This window comes from Chiloscyllium plagiosum, unplaced genomic scaffold (assembly GCF_037043375.1).
Source record: "Chiloscyllium plagiosum isolate Xiang-an unplaced genomic scaffold, Cpla_swu_hap1 HiC_scaffold_16, whole genome shotgun sequence".
Classification (NCBI taxonomy): Eukaryota; Metazoa; Chordata; class Chondrichthyes; order Orectolobiformes; family Hemiscylliidae; genus Chiloscyllium; species Chiloscyllium plagiosum.
The window spans coordinates 36,025,864-36,048,138 of record NW_028270154.1 but is presented as its reverse complement, the minus strand read 5'-3'; the positions used below and the strand labels follow the sequence as shown (position 1 = coordinate 36,048,138).

The 22,275-nt window shown below is 40.2% G+C and overlaps 1 protein-coding gene and 1 long non-coding RNA gene across 4 annotated transcripts in view; both read left to right on the top strand.

Annotated features, from left to right (window-relative positions):
• The window catches only part of pitx1 (paired-like homeodomain 1), a 48,462-nt gene extending 46,722 nt beyond the window's left edge, over window positions 1-1,740 (top strand). For all 3 annotated transcript variants that reach the window (XM_087995288.1, XM_043703472.2, XM_043703473.2), the window contains one exon: window positions 417-1,740. In XM_087995288.1, coding sequence (XP_087851414.1) covers window positions 417-965 — 549 coding nt within the window. In that variant the 3' untranslated portion in view covers window positions 966-1,740. The remainder of the gene's footprint in view (window positions 1-416) is intronic.
• Window positions 1,741-5,752: 4,012 nt separating this feature from the next.
• LOC148147514 (uncharacterized) lies at window positions 5,753-21,478 on the top strand. Its single transcript, XR_015759723.1, has 3 exons — window positions 5,753-7,841; window positions 16,169-16,293; window positions 21,044-21,478. It is a non-coding gene; the product is annotated as an uncharacterized LOC148147514 (long non-coding RNA).
• The last annotated feature ends 797 nt before the right edge of the window (window positions 21,479-22,275 follow it).

Sequence of the window (22,275 nt, the reverse complement as noted above, 5' to 3'; positions counted from 1 at the left end):
GTGAAAACCAAACGTATGGTAGATTTTTATTTTAAAACGTTGAAGAGTACATTACATGGAACACCGAATTGCACAAAAATAAACACCAATCGCATCTGTTTACATCACGAAAGGTTTCAAACTGACGCATTTAATTTGATCATTTCTACAATTTGATCTTCACAGGCCAGTACAATGTCTTGACGGGACCGTCCACACTAATACCACACGACCAATAACATGATCATGTAAGGAGATGCTGCCAATGCGTTTAAAATCTCCACTCAAATAATTTGAATTTCCAAAGTTATAGATTTCTTTCTGCAATTTCGGCAATTCTAAGTGGGGGAATCAGTTTGCAATTGCTCACAGTGTAAATGGATGCCGCACAATGATTTTTGGTTTTAATTCTGTCTGGCCGTTGTCTTCCTCCATAGGTTTGGTTTAAGAATCGCCGTGCAAAGTGGAGGAAGAGGGAACGCAACCAGCAGGTGGATCTGTGTAAAAATGGATTTATGCCGCAGTTTAACGGCCTGATGCAGCCTTACGATGACATGTACGCCGGCTACAGCTACAACAACTGGGCGGCCAAGAGCCTGGCCCCAGGCCCACTGTCCTCCAAAAACTTCCCATTTCTCAGCTCTATGAACCCGCTGTCTTCTCAATCCATGTTCTCTGCTCCGAGCACCATCTCCTCCATGACAATGCAATCCACTATGGTGCATTCGGCTGTACCAGGAATGCCAGGCTCCAGCCTCAGTAACATTAATAATCTCAACAGCTCCTCTCTCAATTCAGCTATGTCCTCGGCCGCCTGTCCATACGCATCGCCGGCTCCTCCTTACGTTTACCGGGACAGTTGTAACCCTGGCCTTGCTGGTCTCAGACTGAAACCTAAACAGCACAGCAGTTTTGGATACAGCAGTTTGCAGAATCCGGGGTCCAGTCTTAATGCATGCCAATATGCAGTGGACAGACCTGTGTAATATGCAAAATAACTGGGCGTTTCATACAACCTCACAGAGGGAGACGTAAAAGTCCAGTAAAAATGGATTTCATGCAACATGTTAATGGCGTATGCGGGTTGCCACTCTCCTGGATATCAACCACCATTCTGTCCAATGTAAAAAAAACATATTTAATTGCAAGAACTTGAGTGCGATTTTTTTTCAAAAAACAGGAATATTCAGTTGGGTGCTGTAGTTCGGTATCCTTCACAGGGTTTTTAAGCTTAAGTTTACTCTTAATACTGAACAATCGAAAGTGGATTTGTGTATATATAGAAATCAATTCTATTATTGTTAAACGTTGCAATACAATGAAAAATATAAAGTTTTAAAAATGTTTAAATAAACAAAAATGATGCATGTCTATTGCTGTACCCCAGATGAAGGAATGATCGAAATTACTTCCATTTCTAACTCTGCAGCAAGAAAAAAAAGCTACCTCTACATTGCGATTATTTCGCCCAAAAATGAAAATAACTTGATTTTTTTTTCAGAAAAAAGCATGCTACAAATCGATTGTTTTTAACCTAGAATTGCTTTTGAATGAATTGACGTTTTTTGTTCAAAAAAAAACAAGCAACGGAGAGTATAAATATTATATACGTGTTTTCAAGGCTGAATTATCTTTACTGTGTTTTCACTTCGGGGCGCTGTCCAAAACGACGGTCGATTTTTATTTTCCTGGTGGCATCTCGGAAGCAGGGTTGTACAGTGTAGATTGCTGTAATAAAATATGAAAACATTTAAAAGAGAATTACTTGGGTTAATTGATTTCTCTCCATTCCCCACCCCCAGTACAAATAAAATATTGCAATAGCAAGTTCTAGTTTAAGCAGTTAGTTGCAGTCCATAATCATAGTCATTCACAACTTGTTGAGTAGGGCTTTTTGGGAGGGGGGGGGGGGGGGAATATCAGTAAGATATCAAGCTGTTTTTGTTTTAACCGTGTTGACCGATGGGCACAGATTGCACTTTGTACATATGTTCTATTTATAAATTTCACGGCCCCAGTTGTAATCTTGTATCACATTTTATCAGGGGGAAGCTTTCAAATATCTCGACGCCCGCAAGCTTTTGGAAAACGATACGAATTTGCAAATGTGTGAATACAGAGCCGTGACCGACTAAGAGCGAATCCAATCACAAACAAATGTAATGCTTTCAGAAATCCACTGGCCATACCTCTCGCCATCATCAAATGCCCCAGGAAAGCTAAACAGGCGAAAATAGATGAAAAGGAAAAGTTATTTTTCGGTTCAGGACATAAGTTTACTTACTAGGCCCAGCAGAAATTGGAATTCTAGTGAGTTTCAGATAGCAAAGTGATGCACTCGGATGCAATGCAGATTCCCCACGTTGAAGGTGACCTTGAAATATTATCTAAATTCCATATTTTTAGTATAAGAAATGCGGATTATTCGTAAGTGGACATAATAAATAATAACGGGCCGCTGCATGCAATTTAGTCTTAACGGATTTTTCGTTTAAATGATATGGTTCAAGTGTCGTGTCGATTCAGAGAAATGATTTGTTCTGCCCCATTAATCGATGTCAAATTTTACCTCGTGCAAAGTTTAACATATGAACGGTTCAACTGTAGTAATTTATTAGAAAATGCCCCAACCCCCAAACCTATAGACTTCCTGTTGGATTTTCTTCGTTAATCTTGAGGATAAGAAAATAATGCATTATAATTTTTCTTGAAAATAATTTTCTTCTAAATTAACGTGACCATTTAATTAGCAGTCGGATGGAGGTGATCTTTTGTAAAATATATCACTCTAATTCATTCGAGAAATATTAACCTGAATATTCCTCTCAGATCTGTTCACAGACTGGGTTTGGCAAATACGAAATAACAGATTGCAAATTAAGCAAATTGTAAAATTAAGCATGTGGTGAATACAGCAGAGCGGTTGGGATAAAGCAGTACTATGGTAAAGCAGTTTCAATATGATGTATGAATTTGACGCTGAGAATAACATGTATTAGACCGTTCGTAGTGTGTTGTCTGATGCTGGTGGGGAGGGGGGGGGGGTTACCCAGGGAGGTCTGCAAGGTTTCCTCATCACATCCCAACTACAGTTGGAAAGCTTGCCCCGTTATTTGCTGCGGCACTTTACTGGCGCTTCCGTGAACCCATTAACAATGGCTAACAGGTAAAGTAACACCGGGATTATTACCAGTAGGTTCAAGCCTTAAACTGACCAAAACCAGAAGAAAAAGGGTGGGAGAAGGGTTGGGGGGAGGGGGGGGGGGGGAACGAAGAGAGGAGTGACATAAATCCCGAGCGCCCCGCGGCCAGACACCTGATTTTTTTTTAGAGATTGAATTTCAGCTTCCAGGATTAAAAGGAAAACGTTTAAGAAATGAAGTCCATAGGCGGGGGTGGGGGATTGTATTGGTGGTGGGAGACTCCAAACCAGCTGTGAAGGATTACTGACGGTCGGCGCCAGATCGAATTGTTCTGTTTAAATTGTGCTGGAGCAGTGCTGGCCTTTGGAAGAGGTAAACCGAAGGATATTTCCCTCAGCTTGCAATTCGGGGTGAGTGGACCTCCTTATATTGTATAGACCCCTCCCCCTCCAAACGCCACCCGAATTAACATGGCAATTTTTAACGTTGAGAATGTTGGTAAACTGTCGCTTGTTTTTAATTTGGTAACATTTTTCCATTTTGTTTTGTGTTCGACTCCTTTGAATGGAAGTTTTACAGAAGGTGTCCATCCATTTCCCCACCCCCCCCCCTCCCCCCAGTCGTTGCAGTTGTTTGCACGTCGCCACGTTTTGCAAAGCGACGGGTCTGCGTTTACACTTTCCAGTCGCTTTCATCGATTTCTTACCCGAATTTGACTTCCCTGTAAAGTCAAATCGGCGCAGAGACGCATTAAATCTCCCTTACAGAGGGGATGGAGTAGGAAATGTTTGGACGTGTGAAATAGGTTACCGCTAACTGAGCCATTGACGGTGTCCCCGTTCAGTCGGGGTTGAAACTTATTTCAATGGAAAAGAGGTTTTGCAACTTCAGTATGCAACTTGTATTTCTGGCACTTTAATGTAATCCTTCCAACTGTTCACCACGACAGGTTGACCAAAGGACAGAGCAGCTAATCTTTCAATATGCGCTGGGATCATCTTTGTGTTGACAAGATCGAGTGGTTGCTCCGAGTGTCTGTAAATTATGAATTCACAATAACATCGCAGCTTGGTTTCTTCCAGTTGCGGGCGTGATCATAAAAAGGTCAGCGATGGTACTTCCTGCGTTATTTTACTCCATTCCTTTCGAAACGTGGATTTAGTTTTACTGCTCTTTACCAGTAACCTCTGTGGATAAAACACGCAAGTGAAATCTTTTTGTTCAGGCGATTGCCTCGAATGCCAGTGAGTTCTTTGAATTCGTGATTATGAGTAGATCCCACCGATTATATATTTACGAAATTTTGCCCTGTTTTATTCTGGTGAAATGAGAGGGGTTAGGTTAAAAAACAGAAGCAGAAGTATTTTGTATTATTTCATGTCGTAAGTTGAGCAACTTGTAGTTCTTTTACAATATATTTCCACGAACATTAAAAAAAAATGACGCTGTTCGTCCTTGATGTTAATCACAGAAGATAAGGGCGATTTAAAACAGAACAGATGCACGGTAAAAGATATGAACAGAAGTGTGGTCAATGTATATTTCTCGTTCTTTTGTATGTATAACAAAGATAACAATTTGTCTCTGCATTGGGCTATGTTAGATGTGAATACTTCAGTGAACCAATTATTGGTAAACCGTGAGTGGCAATAATTTTAGACAGTTGCAGTGGAAAGATGTGCTTTCCGTTGGGTTCCACTTTGAATTATCGGCCTGGGGCAGGATGGACCTGTCAGATGGCGATGTTTTATTAGGAAGAGGGCGCACTTTCTGCACTTTCTGGGAGAGCCCAGAACTGTGACCAGAAGCATAAGAAAACCTCGCGTAAGTTCGAGGGGGAGGGTAAGTTAAAGAGTACAAGTGAATTTAAAACAATCTAAATCAAAGTGGCCTCTGGGGAGTATCTGCTTGTTTTCAAATTAAGGATATTTATTTCCTTCTCCTTTGCAATCCTTTAAATATGGCCAATTTCTGACTCAGCCTCAAGAAAATGCTGGAAGTAGTCTGTGTAATCAGTTGGAGTGAGTAACAAGTTTATTTGTCCAAGCAGAGATCGCCTCTGGGACATGTCCTAGACATTTCCAAGTTTTAATTATTTCTACTATTTGTCTTCAAATCCGTTAACTCGCAGAAACGATTTTTAAAATTTGCCTTTGTTCAAAGGTGTGGATGAAATCGAATAATATTTGGTGATTGAATGTTGATAACAAAGGACGCGATGTCTTGGGCTATAGTATGTTAAAATGTCAACTATGGAACCTCAGATATCCATCCAAGAAAAGTCTAAAGGTTTTTTCAATAAATTCACAAAAACATTGTTACCAATAAATTGTCTGAAAAGGATATTCTTATTTGATATTGGGTGCATTTGATTCCTGTTGTAATTTTATAAGGATTGGCATCGGTATACATGCATGTTTAAATATTGTATATCTTTCCACATATAAAATATTTGATTCGTTGCTTGTGTTCTCGCATATTTTGTTTTATTTAGAGCTTCTCAGATTTGCTGTGTTCGGAAATATTTGTTCAAACAAGTGTATGTTGACCCCGCCAGCAAAAGCAGCTGTGGTTACTGTTACCGATTTGACTACCAAAGTGCACCCGCTTGTTAACTAAAGGTATTTTAATCCGATTACTACACCGCAAAATGCCCAAAATACACGATTCTAAATGGGGTGGGGAGAGCCACACCTTGGGTTTTCTTAATGTTACCTCTATATACAACACGCTCGGTCGATATTAGTAGCAGTCTCTGAGATGTTAACATCTGCAGGAATCGTTAGTATTTATTTATTTTTTTAAAAAAAGAAACGCTGCCAGATCTTCAAGAACATTTGACATCATCTGGTCCCCGATTTTAATCCACATCAACTTGCTACACCAACTAAATTCAGAATTACCTTTTATTTTATTTAATATTTACTGCCTTTTCTAAAAAAAAGTCACGTTGAATAATTCCTATCAAAAGGAAGTTAGCTCTGAGCTAACAAATGTGTTACAGATTTAATCCGCGCGACTTGATCTACAAATCTCGAGAACTCTTCGTCTCTATGCCTCCAATACACGAGCGTTAGCTTCTTTATTGTTGCAACATCAACTGACAAAGCCAATGATATCTCGCTGTTTACCAATCCATCAAATATCGTCGTCTCTGTTCGATATGTCTTCAATTTGAAATGGTCAACATTTCAAATATTTTCTGATGTCGGTCGCAAGCCGCCAATTTACGAGTCCCAGTAAGGAATTCTGCTAACGATATAAATTGCAGCCAACACAGTGAGAAATGGTTTTCGTACACAGACCCTGTTAGCTACGGCCGTGGTTACAGTATTTAGTCTCATCTCCTTCAAAAAAAACCCTAGCATCACGATGTTCAAATTGTGCGTTGAACGCGACTCAAGTGCTTCACTAGAACAACATAATCAGGCAAAAAGCCAGCAATAAGCCCAACCGAAAGGCCGGACGAGACAAATAGCGGCCACAACTTGTTTTATTCAAACGAACGCCTCCGTTGAAGCCAGGTCTGGAACTCTCTTAGGTTCGCGAAGCCAATTGCAGTTCCCGATGTCCCCTCTGTGATAGCATTTAAAATTGTGATCGCATTGTCACGATTTGAAAAGTGTTTATTACTGTGAGTCCACCAGAAATGTAACTGGAGCCCAGGGGCTTCTACTGGTGAATATTCACGTTGTTATTAAATTATTTGCCTGCAAGAATTAGCAGGTAAGCACCATATGACAACGTCACAGAGGTAGCTGCATAATTTATACACGAATCTTTTTTTTATTTACTCGAACTTTGTATTGATGTTTTTTTTAAAAAATACTACATTAACAACGCTGCAATAATATTTTAAAAGGCTGGAATTATAACTACTGAAGCATGAAAAATGAAATAATTATGGCTGATAAAGATGCACAATTAACTGAGAGGCAGGAAGAAGGCTAACACCGCAATAAAGATGAAAGCTAACGACATTGCAGTTGATTGAAGTAAATCAATTACCGGTGTATCTGGAACACACGCTGTAAACACATCAGAACACAACAGTGCTCAATTCTACTTGCACATATATTATTTCATACGCACTTTGAACATTGACAGCAACTGAGTTGAGTTTTGAATTTTAGAGCAAATCCAACTAAGTGCAACCTGACAAAAGATACTTCCCAGAATTTCTGACCGCAATCTTCCACACACCCTTCCCTTCCCAGAACAGCCGAGTTCCATTCTATTTGGTCTAACCTAATTCCGATCCAACCATGGGCCCTCAGTTTTTTGCTTTGCGTTTAGACTTGATGCGGTGTAGTGAAAGCAACTGTGAATTCTGGAAATGACAAAGAATTCTGTGATGTTGCGCTCAATACTGGATGGATCGTTATTCTCTCACTTTGCGGACGCTTGGCCAGGAAACTGACTGGATAACTCGGGAGTCTGTGCCCAGTTTGATTCCCAAATGCGCTGCAGCCCAGCTGGTGTGAGATCATATTTTGTCGATGGCTTCACGCGCTTTGGCTTTGTTCAGAATGTGGAGTGACTTCAGTCACGTTGTTTTTTTTTTAAGATGCCATTACGCTCTGTTGGATCTTCTGGGAGATGCTTATATTTAGTACAGATTTTTCTTTTCATTTTAGACTGAAATTGTTTTGACTCCATAACGTAACCAGCCTAAGATTCCTATCTCCAGGGAGGCAAACCGATTCGGCACTCATGCTGGTCAGTGTACCTTAAAATGACTCTTCATATTACTTGCATACACAGAGAAACAGTGTGCTTCTGGCGTCCTTGTTATCTTTATAAACGACGGTCCGTGGGTTTACCCATGAAATGTATCACTTCCAATGGCAAGTGTAACCAGCATTATAACGGGTTAATGGTTGCACGGCGCAAGAGAAATAACGGTGTGTTAGGGCTGTCTGTGATGCGTTATTTATGTTAAATCTTGTAAATAAAACTCGCAGTTACAAATCTGTAGTCAACACTGCCTTGGATAAAAGAAATGATCATTTGATTCAACTGAGTATTTACAATATATAACTATGTACCTGGTTTCAAAGGTTTTGTGCTGTCCTACCAGGAAACTTGGGAGATATAACTGCTTACAACAGTCCAAAAGCGTTACCAGGGTTATTTTGTCCCCTCAACCCCAAGGTAAACAACGTAAATGTCAGGGTGCCGAGGTTTCCTTTCCGAAAACGTGTATTGATACTTTTCTTCAGAACATCCAGCATCCACGTTATTAACTTGTCAACGACAAAAGAGATAGATAAGTGTGGCCGTGTGTAAATGCTGAGGGATGTCAGGGCTGCCGTCTTTTGTAACGAACGAATTGATTTTCTAGACTTCCTAGGAATTCAGTTATGGTGAGTTCACAGCTGCTGGGTTGGCAAGGGGGGAGGTGAAAGCAGATCCGATCACAAGGTTGTTCTGTTGCTTATTGTAGGGCATTAGAAATATCTGCGGGAAAGGATTGAAGAGTGAACAAGTGCTATGCACTAACATGTTAAGTAATATGTTTCAGACAGGATGAAACAGTGCGGTACCATCAATGGGCTCCTGCTAATGTGTGCACATGGCGCTCCTATATTTATTAGGATCCACATTGTAACATCACATCTGCTTCAAGAAAACGGAAATCGCTGGAAAATCTCAGCAGGTCTGCCAGCATCCGTGGAGAGAAAACAGTGTTAACGTTTGGGTCCAGTGACCCTTCAGAACTGATGGGAGCTAGGAAAAAGTTGGGTTATATGTTGAGGACAGGGTAGAGGGCGAGGTTAAGGAGTAAACGATAGTGGAGATAGAGCCGAAAGAGAGAAGAAAAGTTGGTCAAAGGAGTGGATAAAGGTCAGCCTAGGAGAATGAATGGCTGCTAAAGGGGACGATTAGTGGCTAATTCTGGGTACAGTTGTGTGTAATAGCAGACCATGTGATAACAAGGCCTGGTGTATGGGCGTTGGGGTAAGGACATGGGAGAAAGTGCCTCAAGCCCTAACATTGTTGAACTCGGTGTTGAGTTCAGAAGGCTGTGGAGTTCCCAAGCGGAAAATGATGTGCCGTTCTTCCAGCTTATACCGAGCTTCACCGGAATACAGCAGTGAGCCTCAGACAGAGATGTTGGCCAGGGAACAGGGGTCGTGTGTTGAACTGACAGGCAACTGAAAGCTCAGGGTCTTTTTTTTTCTGCGGACAGAACGTAGGTGTTCTGCGTCAAGCCTGTTGTATCTGTTATCATTTTGTTGTGTGAAATATGGCCCATATTTGGCTTTCATTCAGTAAAGCTAGCATTAGGCACAGGTACTGCATTGCAAAGTGCTGTTTTAAAACCTGGATCACATTGAAAGAGTTCTGAGAGATTTTATTTTACATTTGCATTAATTTCCCATTCTTGTTTTTATGCCGTTTGCTTTAATAATTATGACCAGCTGACAGTGATGTTATCTGTTAGGACTCTGCTACATTCACTGTCGATCATCTTTTTTAAAAGAATTGTTTACTCACTATTGGATGTCTGACGACTTCATAAACGAATTTGTACAAGGCAAAAAATGATAATTTGTTAACTGTCAAAAAATTCAATAAAACCGCTAGCCGATCTGCAAGAAAAGAGAGTTGACACTTACGACCAGGTTTTGTTGCCGTGGATATGAACATTTACCTGGTACCTACACTGACTGACAGGGCCGCCAGCTCATTCACGCGTTCTGTGTGGTCTGCCTCGCGTCAGCTTCAAGTCTACTATGCCTTAAAGCAAGGCTTACTCAAGCATGTCAGTAACATAAAATAGAAGGTATAAAAATACATGGCACGCAATCGTTCTAATCGAAAATATTTCCCCTTGTGGGGGGAGGGGTGTGTGGGCTGGAATTAACTTCGAAATATTCATTGTATTTATCGATCATAACTAACAGACATTGGTCACATAAAATTCCAAGAGCGGTATTTGCAGTACATTGCAAGTAGATCCTCTCACTCGGTGTTAACACATAATTTTAGCTTTGGTTTCGTAATGAAGTCGGGTGAATCACTTACAGATCTCAGCCCAACCTTACAGTATATTAATATTATGAACGCCTTAACCACAATCTGCTGCGAGCAAATTGAGTGAATGCAGGTACTACACATGATCTTTTCCTACAACTTGCTTCACCGTTTATTTTCAACTTCTCTCTCGGATAACGCGTGCAGATCGCCATTCCATGAATGCCAACAGGTAGATGCATACAATCATAGAGTTCATAGAATCCCTACAGTGGGGAAACAGCGCCTTCGGCCCAACAAGTCCACACCATCCCTCAGATCCATTCCCCCGACCTATGTTTACTCCTGACTAATGCACCTCACCTACACATCCCTGAACACTATAGTCAATTTAGCATGGCCAATTAGCCTAACCTACCCGTCTTTGGGCTTTGGGAGGAAACCGGAGCACCCTGAGGGGGAGAATGTGCAAACTCCACACAGTTCTACAGTACCAGAACAATTTGCTATTCCTTGTATGTGAATCAGAACAGGGAAGATCACACAGCTCTACAGTTCAAGTGGTTCTTCTTTCCAGCCAATTGCAAAGATTTCCCAACCCAACACAAATATCAAATTAGCAGCTCCTGCTGGACATTGTGCAATACTAGGAGCCTTAGGTAAATTTGATGATCAACTATTTTACTATTGTCCTTTCAGCAAATTAAATAAAAAATCAAATGCGGGCATTACTGGCAAGGCCAACATTTATTTTCTATCCTGAACTATCCTTGAGAAGGTGGTGATGAGCTGTCTTCTGAAATAGAACCAAGTGACTTGCTAAGCCCATTTCAAAGAGGTTGGTTAAGAATCTGCATGGAGTACCAATATACCAAGTAAGAAGGCAGACTTTCTTCCATGCAGTTCATAAATAATTGAATCACGTAAATTCTTATGAAAATCATGTAAATTAATGGTACTGATACTCATTTTCCATTCTGGATTTATTTAAATGTAGAACATAGGATATTACAGTGCAGTACAGGCCCTTCAGCCCTCGATGTTGCACCGCCCTGTGAAAGTAGTCTGAAGCCCATCTAACCCATACTATTCCATTCTTATCCACATGCCTATCCAATGACCATTTAAATGCCCGTAATGTTGACGAGTCTACAACTGTTGCAGGCAGTGTATTCCATGCCCCTCTTACTCTGAGTAAAGAAACTACCTCTGATATCTGTCCTTTATCTATCAGCCCTCAATTTGAAGCTATGCCCCCTTGTGCTAGCCATCCCCATCCTAGGAAAAAGGATCTCACTGTCTCCATGATCTAACCCGAAGATTATCTTATATGTCTCAGTTAAGTCACCTCTCAACCGTTTTCTTTCTAACAAAAACAGCCTCAAGTCCCTCAAACTTTACTCGTAAGACCTTCCATGTATACCAGGCAACATCCTAGTAAATCTCCTCTGAACCCTTTCCAAAGCCTCCACATCCTTCCTATAATGCGGTGACCAAAACTGCACGCAATATTCCAAGTGCGGCTGCACCAGAATTTTGTACATCTGCAGCATGACCTCATGGTTCCAAAACTCGATCCCTCTACTAATAAAAGTTAACACACCATATGCCTTAACAGGAGAAAGTGAGGACTGCAGATGCTGGAGATCAGAGCTGTAAATGTGTTGCTGGAAAAGCGCAACAGGTCAGACAGGATCCAAGGAGCAGGAGAATCAACATTTCGGGCATGAGCCCTTCTTCAGGAATGAGGAGAGTGTGCCAAGCAGGCTAAGATAAAAGATAGGGAGGAGGGACTTGGGGAGGGGCGTTGGAAATACGATAGGTGGAAGGAAGTTGAGGGTGATAGGCCAGAGTGGGGGTGGGGGCGGAGAGGTCAGGAAGAAGATTGCAGGTTAGGAAGGTGGTGCTGAGTTCGAGGGTTGGGACTGAGACAAGGTGGGGGGGAGGGGGAAATGAGGAAACAGGAGAAATCTGAGTTCATCCCTTGTGGTTGGAGGGTTCCTAGGCGGAATATGAGGTGCTCTTCCTCCAGCTGTCGTGTTGCTATGGTCTGGTCCTTGGTGGAGTGGGAGGGGGAGTTGAAGTGTTGAGCCACAGGGTGGTTGGGTTGGTTGTGACCCCACCTCCCACCACCAAACCATCATCTCCCAGACCATCCATAACCTCATCACCTCAGGGGATCTCCCATCCACCAACCTCATAGTCCCACAACCCCGCACCGCCCGTTTCTACCTCCTGCCCAAAATCCACAAACCTGACTGCCCCGGCTGACCCATTGTCTCAGCCTGCTCCTGCCCCACCGAACTCATCTCTGCATACCTCAACACGGTCCTGTCCCGCTTAGTCCAAGAACTCCCCACCATTGCTCGGGACACTACCCATGCCCTCCACCTCCTCCATGATTTTCGCTTCCCCGTCCCCAATGTCTTATCTTCACCATGGACATCCAGTCTCTGTACACCTCCATCCCCCATCCTTGGACGCCTCCATCGCCAGACCACAGCAACCTGACGGCTGGAGGAAGAGCGCCTCATCTTCTGCCTAGGAACCCTCCAACCAAAAGGGATGAACTCAGATTTCTCCAGTTTCCTCATTTCCCCCTCCCCCCACCTTGTCTCAGTCCCAACCCTCGAACTCAGGACCACCTTCCTAACCTGCAATCTTCTTCCTGACCTCTCCGCCCCCACCCCCACTCCGGCCTATCACCCTCACCTTAACCCTCAACTTCCTTCCACCTATCGCATTTCCAACGCCCCTCCCCCAAGTCCCTCCTCCCTACCTTTTATCTTCGCCTGCTTGGCACACTCTCCTCATTCCTGAAGAAGGGCTCATGCCCGAAATGTCGATTCTCCTGCTCCTTGGATGCTGCCTGACCTGCTGCGCTTTTCCAGCAACACATTTTCAGCATATGCCTTAACAGCCCTATCAACCTGGGTGGCAACTTTGAGGAATCTATGTACATGGACACTGAGATCTCTCTGTTCATCTACACTACCAAGAATCTTACCATTAACCCAGTACTCTGCATTTCCATTACTCCTTCCAAAGTGAATCACCTCACATGTTTCTGCATTAAACTCCATTTGCCAACAAATATAATACGTGAATTCTCCAGCTACTGTGTTGGAACTTTAATTCATTTCCTTAGACATTTAATCAAGGTTGCTGGTTCATTAGTCTAGCCACATTGTATCAGGTCATTATGCTTTCAAACCTGTATCACAGCCAGATTTAAGCAATAAGTATGTTTCCAATCATGCAGAAACAAATAACTAAGCAAACTTGTTTGATTAGCACTCTATTCTTAGGTCATCTGTATTCAACCTCTTTTAAAATATAAGATTAGTAATTCCAAATTCTGACCTTATTTTATTTAGAAATGTTTTAACTCTGATACCCTTCATATCCATTTTCCCTTTTCTTTGCCACTGCATTGAAATATCAGCTACTACATATAGAACGCAATAAAAAGTGAACTGTTTTTGACTGATATTATGACTGTTTAGTTGCACACCTAAGGTGTGCAGCTAAACTAGCTCAATAGTAACTAAGAGCACACCTTGCCCATATTAATTCAAAAAACTTCTCTGGGCATTTTATGATGCAGCAGCTTATTCCTCTATCTGTTGACATATTAAAACAACCAGGTCAGACTGTTCATTTAAATCCTTTCTTCTCCCAGTGAGATATAATGATCCTGAATACAAATTTGCAATGGTCTGAGACCAGTGTCTATCAGAAGTTACATTACTTTGGTGTCAGTCACAGATAAATATTGCACTCTTGTTCCTGGGTCAGACTGTTGTGGGTTCATGCCTCACTTCAGAGATGTGACCATGTAATCCAGGCTGACTGCACTGTGGCAATTTTTCACTTTCGTACGTGCTTTTTTTTAAATTAAGTATTATAAACCCATTCCCCTTACATTTTCTATAGTGAACCCCACAGTGAACACAGCATAACACTGAAAAAAAAGCAGGCAGCCCACCCACTACACTCATTTATAAGCACTACGTGCTTATCAGCTATTAATGTCACTGACTACATAGGTAGAATCAACATTTATCCATTGGTTGCAAGGTTATAACAATATCACAAATTTGTTGATGTCAGCAATATACATGGATGATAAATACAGTGATAAATCAATAGACTAAGGCATAGCAATTCAAACTAAAATTAATTTAGACAATTCAACATAATTGCTGATTTGGAAGATCTTCAAAGTACAAACACGCCTTTAGTTTGAAGCTTGTTCAAAAGGTTTTAAAATAGTTGACAATGATAATTTCTAATTAGGTGTTCTGACATAGGTAGTAAGATACATTTTATGGACAAAGTAGAAGGGCATTATCATTATGTGCCCAGTCCTGATATTGACAATGAGCACCCAAAATGCCAAACAGTTCCAGAGGAGCTATACAGCAAGGGTGCTCCCCTATATCCACAATCAGTGCAGTACCCAAACCATCCCAACTACTATTCCTCTGACCAAAAAATCAAAAGAACTGTGGATGCTGGAAATTTAAAACAAAAACAGAAATTGCTGGAAAATCTTATCAGATCTGGCATCTGTGGAGAAAAATCAGAGTTACTATTTTGGGTCCAGTGACCCTCCTTCCAAGTGCCTATCCCTCCACCATTTTGTCTATTCCAATTTGTTTCTTGCTGTACTTCATCAATGCCAGCATTGCAAGTTGCCTGACTTTGATATTTGCAAGGCATTGACAACTTGTAGAGATGTAACAACTGGCCTCAGCAGGTGCACAAAATGTCAATGAGGCTCAACCCCAATTTTGAACAAGCATCTGGCTTTCCACTGGGGCACTCAGTGCCTGCAGACATTTTTGATCATTCTGTCTAGACACATTATGACACACCTCAGGATCAGTGGCATTTGACCAAGACCATCTGGCCTAGAAGAAGGGACACTAGCACTGAAACATAAAAACCTCTCTGTATATTGCTAGACTAGGACAGAGCATATTTCTATATTAGATCAACAATCACATCTGGCAATGCAATACTGCATCCTTTTAGATGACCTAAAGTAAAAAATCGCACAACAGGTTATAGTCCAACTTTGTACACCCCAGTCCAACACCGGTATCTCCAAATTATTCTAAAATACATCAGTATTGATCAGTATGTTTTACATCTGCTTTTTAATCCACTATTAAACTTTAGTTTTCAAAAAGTATCTCAATCTAAAGAGAAAAAAAGATCCCTTGCATCATAATTGAAAATACCCAAGATGCTAACTTCTCAGGACAAAAGGAACATTAGATATCAAGGGGTGCAATGATTATTGTCAACAGTTTCTGTAGAATTGTTTACTAAGTTTGTTTTAGAAAATTTCAACTTCACAAAAAATGCAAACTTTGCTTGTTTTTTGCAGCCAAATTACCACTGGCTTGGCTTGTGCGAAAAATGTGAGAGAAAAAAATCATGAACAATTGAAACCAAAGCAGAATCAGAGTTAAAACTTCAAACTATTCCATGTAGTTTTAAAACAACATGTGTGCAGATCAGGATAGTCATCATTGTTTAATAATAGTGTCTAATTTCTGATATTTTCCAGAATTACCTTATGATGTGCACAAATTAATCACACACTTATATTATTCAATAATTCAAATATGCCTTTTAACCGTCCTGTGTGGGTGTATTTTTCTTTCAACCTCCGCTCTTCCCCATCAAGGGTATCCCTGTACTGGGCTTTCCTTTTGTCGTATTCTTCAATTTTTTTTTGTTTTACCTTTACTCTTTCTCTTTTTGATTTAATTCTCTAACACCTGAATGTTTGTTGACTCTGTACATGGAATGTTGCTTGTGAAGTACACAGGATGCAACAGCACAGAGGCCCAGGATGCTGGTTCCACCTCCATTTTGCACTATATTATTTGTCTCTTTCACTATATTATGCTTCTCTAGATTTCAGGTTTTTTTTCTAGATTTTAGCATCTTTAGTATATTGATGCATAGAAGATCATCCACAAGTGGAGAGTACAGAATGTGTGAGGTTTCATTTGCAGCGCTTAAAAGCTTTATGACTTGTTTTTCAGACCAATGGAAACATGATGTTTTGTTTTAGACAAAAGTTCAGTAGCTGACTAGCCACCCAATGGTAGATACCAAAGGATCAGATTGGATCATCTGAACGTTCACATCTACCAAACTTCATAAACAGGTGTTTCTCTATGTTTCAAGGAGTTTTATGTTTTGAATGCATTTACAGTAGGAATGAAATCTGATGTACAATGTGTTCATTGTAATTAATGTAAAAATGACATATGGATGCAGATCTGACAAATTTGCTCCTTCTCTGGCATAAGTTCAATATAAATGTATGTTTTCTCTTGCCAATTTTCTCTTCTCCCCTCCTGACAGTGGTTACCTATATACAGATGCAAGTCTTGACAATGATTGGTAACAGACTATTAAATCACTGGAGTGTCATCACTGAGCTCAATCTTGTTCTTTGCCCAAAGTCTAGACACGTGCACCTGAAACATTATTGGATCGCAATCAGAGGAGGAAACCTATGCCAATTTTCTCCTTGTTATCCCAGCAGTGCTGAAGTCAATACTTCTCCAGCTGAGAATAAAGAACTCAGTACAGACTGTGTACTCAACTGTGACACAGCTCCTCACCAAACCATCAGGGAAACTTCATGTTAGATTAAGATCTCGGGTAGTATATTTGAAAAGTATGGCGGTTTATTATTCAGGTTGAATGTTCCTAGTATAACTAGCTTTTATTTTAAAGATGCAACGATAGAGACTTGGGTATGGTTGGGCACAAATTGTTGACAATGGAAGGAAGGTTTAACAATGCAACTGATAAACACATGGGATCCTGAGCTTTGTAAGTACAGGCATGCTAAATCATGCTAAACCTGTAAACAAAAGCAGTTTGACCACATTTATAAAGTCAGGACTGATTAAGAGTGCTACACTTGTTCAAAGTTTTTTTTTATTATCCATTTACGGGATGCAGGCAACATTGGCTAGGCATTTATTTCCATCCCTAGTACTGATGAGAAGGCTGTACACGGCTATGCATCAGGAAGAGAAACCCCACTCACACCCATTGATCCTCCATGAAACCCAAGCCCACAAAGCCCGTGCCAGTAACTCTGAACCATCAGAATTGGTCGTTGGTATTCTTGCAGCCAATTTCATGGCATCAGAGTTCCAACTTCTAACTGAATGCAAGTCTAGTACAGGGAAGCAACTTTGAGGAGCAGGAAGAGGTCTGGCCTCAACCCAAAAGTTTGAGGAGTGGGGAGTTTACAGGCAGCAGTCCCAGGAGTATCAAGGTGGCACATGGTCTGGGAATCAGGCAGGCAAGATTAGAGTGGTGCTGGAAAAGCACAGCAGGTCAGGCAACATCCGAGGAGTAGGAAAATCAACGTTTCGGGCAGGAGCCCTTCATTAGACATTGCAATAGGGCATAATGTAAAATAGCAAGTTACTTCTTATTTTACATATTTTAAAATGTATTTTAAAACTTATCAAGAGAACAATGTCTAAAAGAAATCTTCGAGCTCCGTAAAAAAGAAACACTGTGTGCATTTCAAAAATATAGGGCTTTCTGAGATCATCAAACCTGAAATGCATTTTTCAATGAATGACTAGGAGGTACAAATTGGTGAGATTTACACTTATCATGAAACAGATGATATCCAATGCAATGTTTGCTCTAAAACAAATATGGAGGTGAGTTCAGCCTTGGGAAAAAGTGGTATGATCGAAATTTAGACCAACTAAAATGGCATTTCAACCTAAAAAGTGTACATGCATTTTGTTATTAGTTTACAAAACCAGAAACAAAAGCAGAATTTTTAAACTGCTTATGGAAACTCCAGGAGATTGTGATGATGGTGGAGTGTACAGAATGCAAGAAGACCTATCCAGTATGGTGAAAGTTCTCATTGATAATGTCATCCTTGCAGTAAAGATGTGTCCATGTTTTCTATGCAAGACAGTCATGATCATGTGATGAGGTGTACAGCAATTACTGAGAGCTGGCACAGCAAGAATTATGCCTTTGTATTTGTGGAATGCATTACATCATACAGTAAGTTTTTGGATGAATTGCACAAAATTGTGTTTCCATAAGTTAATAATAGATGAAAGTACAGATATTTCAGTGCTTAAAAAATTGAATTTGTATGTCAAGTTTCAACCAGAATCTGAAGTTGTTTACAACACTTGTCTTTGCTGGAAATTTGAAATTGACAGCCTGCAACAATGTCTCCATTGTAACAGCATTGAAGCAATTTGATGTTAACAATGACCTTAATTTATAGAAGGTGGTGATGTTTACATCAGAGCTTCTGCTATATTTGGGAAAGAAAAATGAGTAGCGACATGAAATAAAACATTTGTCAGAAAAGCAATGCATTGTTCCCAGAGAAGATTTTGGAATAGATGGTGCTTGGAAACTGAACTCAATTATGCAAGGTATTGACTTGAGTCTAAGAAAAGTGCATGCGATGTTCAGTAGGCGTATGAAGGAATGGAATTTGAAGAATTTTCCAAAATGACAGTGTGCGATGCAGTGGCATATTCTGAATGAAATATGATGGCTGACAAGACATTTACAATCAGAGCAGTAACGCAAATTGATTGACTACTGCTCAGTGCATGAAAACAAGTGCAAGGGTCCAATAAACAAATATTGCCTGAAAGTACAACGCCACTATATTGTGTTGCATCAACATTTCTGAATGATGTTCTTGGCAAACTCGTACCAATGTGCAAATTCTTACAGACAAGTCCTGAAGAAGGTTTACACCCGAAATGTCGACTTCTCCACCTCCCTGATGCTGCCTGGCTTGCTGTGTTCTTCAAGCCTCCTGCTTGTCTAGCTTGGATTCCAGCATCTGCAGTGTTTTTTTCTCTCTGATAACAATTGAAGCAATGCAATTTGCAAAGGCCAAGTTTAATAAATTGAAACTCAGTATCAAGTTTAATGGTGGTATTGGAGTGAAGACGTTAAAAAGATTCTGGATGCAGTGATGCTGTTACAGCTGCAATCCTTCAATTTATTCAACAACTATGCAACCACCTGGATTGCAAATTTCCATAAGAGAAGTGACTGAACTGGCATGCATTTGATCAGGCTGCAATCATCACAACAATTGATTGTGAATTTGGAAAAAAAAAGTGTTTTGCGACTGATAGTCCACTCATACAAAACAACGAAGAAAGTGGCCACAAAGATATGTGATCAATACTCTGATTCAAATTTATGATTGTGGAAAATGTCAAGATGAGCTCCATTCATACACTCCGTAATTTGGTGAATTATGCTCTAAAAGATGACCATGAAATGTCCTTTCATCTGGACATTTATGCAACATTTCAAGCATCAAGCACTATGAGAGTGCATTTACCCTAATTAACTCTATTAAATGTAAATCCACAAATAATTTAGAAATAGATCACTTGAATAATTAGATGCCATAGATTTTCTGTGGACAAAATATTAACCTGGGTATGGTTTACAATCATTGGTTGCAAATAAAGGTGGGTTGAAATGCCGTCAAAAATGAGTGAAGGAACTACTAACATAATCTTTTGGTTACATATTGTACTTGATACATGTAATGTTATCACTACAAAATGTGCATAGACCTTTCAGCCATTCACACAATTTGTTTATGTTAGTAGGTACCAATAAAACCATAGCTATAAAATAATATAAATACACTCTTTTAGTAGTTAATAAACACAGTGAAAAAATTGCCATGTGATTGCCACTCGATGAATCTTCTCAGTAAATATAACACTTAGAGTACTCTGCGCAAGCACCACAAGAATCTCTGCAGTCCTTGGAGTGTGGGAGCACCCACAGTGCTGCTGGGAAGAAAATTCTCGGATTTTAATCCAACGACAGTGAAGAAACAGCAATATAATTCCAAATAAGGATGGTGATTGCACATAGGGGAACCTAGCTAATGCCATAAATATCACTTTTCTGTGTGCCATATTTCCTCCAAAAGGTCCACTATTTAAGGTTAACTCTGCTAGATATGTTATGGCATGATACAATACCCAAATGTCTCCGCCAGCTTGTTAGTTCATGTTTCAATCAGACTACAATTCCTGGCTGTAATGGAAGGAGTAGATACAACGTCCATTCATGTAATGATTTCTATGTCAAATTACTGCACAGAATAAAATTCACATCTACAGAATGTACCATGTATGGCACACACATACGTGCTGCAGAAATAAAAGCACAATTGTAAAAGCACATTTTCAAAAGAGTTGGCTGTCGGGATCTGTAGCAATCAAGTTCCAAGTTTTGGCTCAAGTTAAAATCTAGGGCAGGTGGAATTAATTTCTCTTAATTTAACAAAAAAGCATGATAAATCAGCTACCAACTTTAGTTGGTCCCTCTGGAATAACAAAATAATTCTCAAGTATTGCTATACTTTATGCTTTTCTACTGTTCTAAATATTTCATTTTTACAAAGTCCTATTAAATGGTACAGTAAAATTGCATTCAATTCAAAGTAGAGAAGCAGACTATTCTGCTATTATTATATAAAATTTTGTAAAAGAAGAGCTATGAGTTTTCTTTTAAATGTACATTAATTTACTATCATACCTTCAGAGAGCATTGGTTTTAATTTAGTTTACTCGATAAAAGTGTACTCTATAGTACACAACATCTATTCAGTTGCATTTAGGTTCATCCACATATTTTAATGGACCCTACAACTGACAGTTAAAAATACTCTATGCATATATTCAGTTGGTTATTGATTTTAGAACAGCAGAACTGATGATTAACTAAGATCAGTCACACTGTGTTGATTTTAGGTTAAAGTCCAACAGCTTTATCTGAGTGAAACAATATATTGTTTCAGTTGCATGATACCGACATCTTTTGCCATAAATTCTGTGTCTTATTCTGCTCCACAGATACCTGATGAAGGAGCAGCACTCCAAAAGCTAGTACTTCAGAAAAAACCTGTTGGACTATAACTTGACATTGTGTGATTTTTAGGAAGCCCACCCCAGTCCAACGCCGGCACCTCCACAGCATATGTTGATTTTAGGCATTGGACATATAAGTGTTTACTGGTAAGCAAATTGAGGGGAAAATTTGAGAAAAGATGTGACTGTGCTAAAGGATCAATACCTTAATGACAATGCATTACAGCAGTTTGGCTTTAAGAGGTGCATTGTGTTTCCAATTAATACAGTGTGAACTTTTGCTATAAATTCTGTATCTTACAATTGTGTCCTCCACAACCACCTGATGAAGGAGCGGCGCTCTGAAAACTAGTGCTTCCAATTAAACCTGTTGGACTATAAGCTGGTGTTGTGTGATTTTTAACTTTGTACACCCCAGTCCAACACCAGCATCTCCAAATTGTGTTTTAAAAACATTGATAACAGCCCAACTCACCATGGTTGCAACCTTACCAAACCTACAATACAAACTGACCATTGGGGAAACTCAACATGTAAGCTAGAGTGAGTTCTTAGTGGATTCAACCTATCACTTGCTCCAAAAGACCTTCATATTTGAAAGTGGTACCAGCTATCAGGAATGCTCCATTGGTACCAGTCACACGCTTGCCACATCCAAAGACCCTGATATCTGACATGTGCTAGCCTCAATGAACTTTCAAGGCACACCTGTGATCCACATCCAGGAGATTTTTGCACTTTGCTGGACCTTGAGCTGCGACAGAAATTAAATTATGATACTGCATCAAGGACTCTTTGCACTCAATCCTGGGTAATCCAAGATGGAGGACAGGAAAAATTTCTGGCTGTAATAGGCTGCTCCTTTTTTGAGGTATTTTAGGTGTTGGAGGTGATTTCCTGAAATTCCAGGAGCAGCAATTACTGTTTTATATGCTGTTGCAATGTTTTTGGAACTTTGGAGAAAGAAAAAGTCAAAACAACAGCACTTTTAAAAGGCAGAAAAACAGACAAAGGCAGCAAGCACATGGTCTGTGAGAGAGAGAGAGAGAAAGAAACCCACACTGCTAACTGACAGCAGTGAATCTGTGCAGTTACTACCTTTGCTGTTTGTATTCATGCATCGCTGGACATCAGAGTGTGTCTAGGAAAGCTTAACAAACAGCGAAATTCACAACTGATCTTGGAGGAACTTGTTGGGAGAGGTCACAGCACAGAAA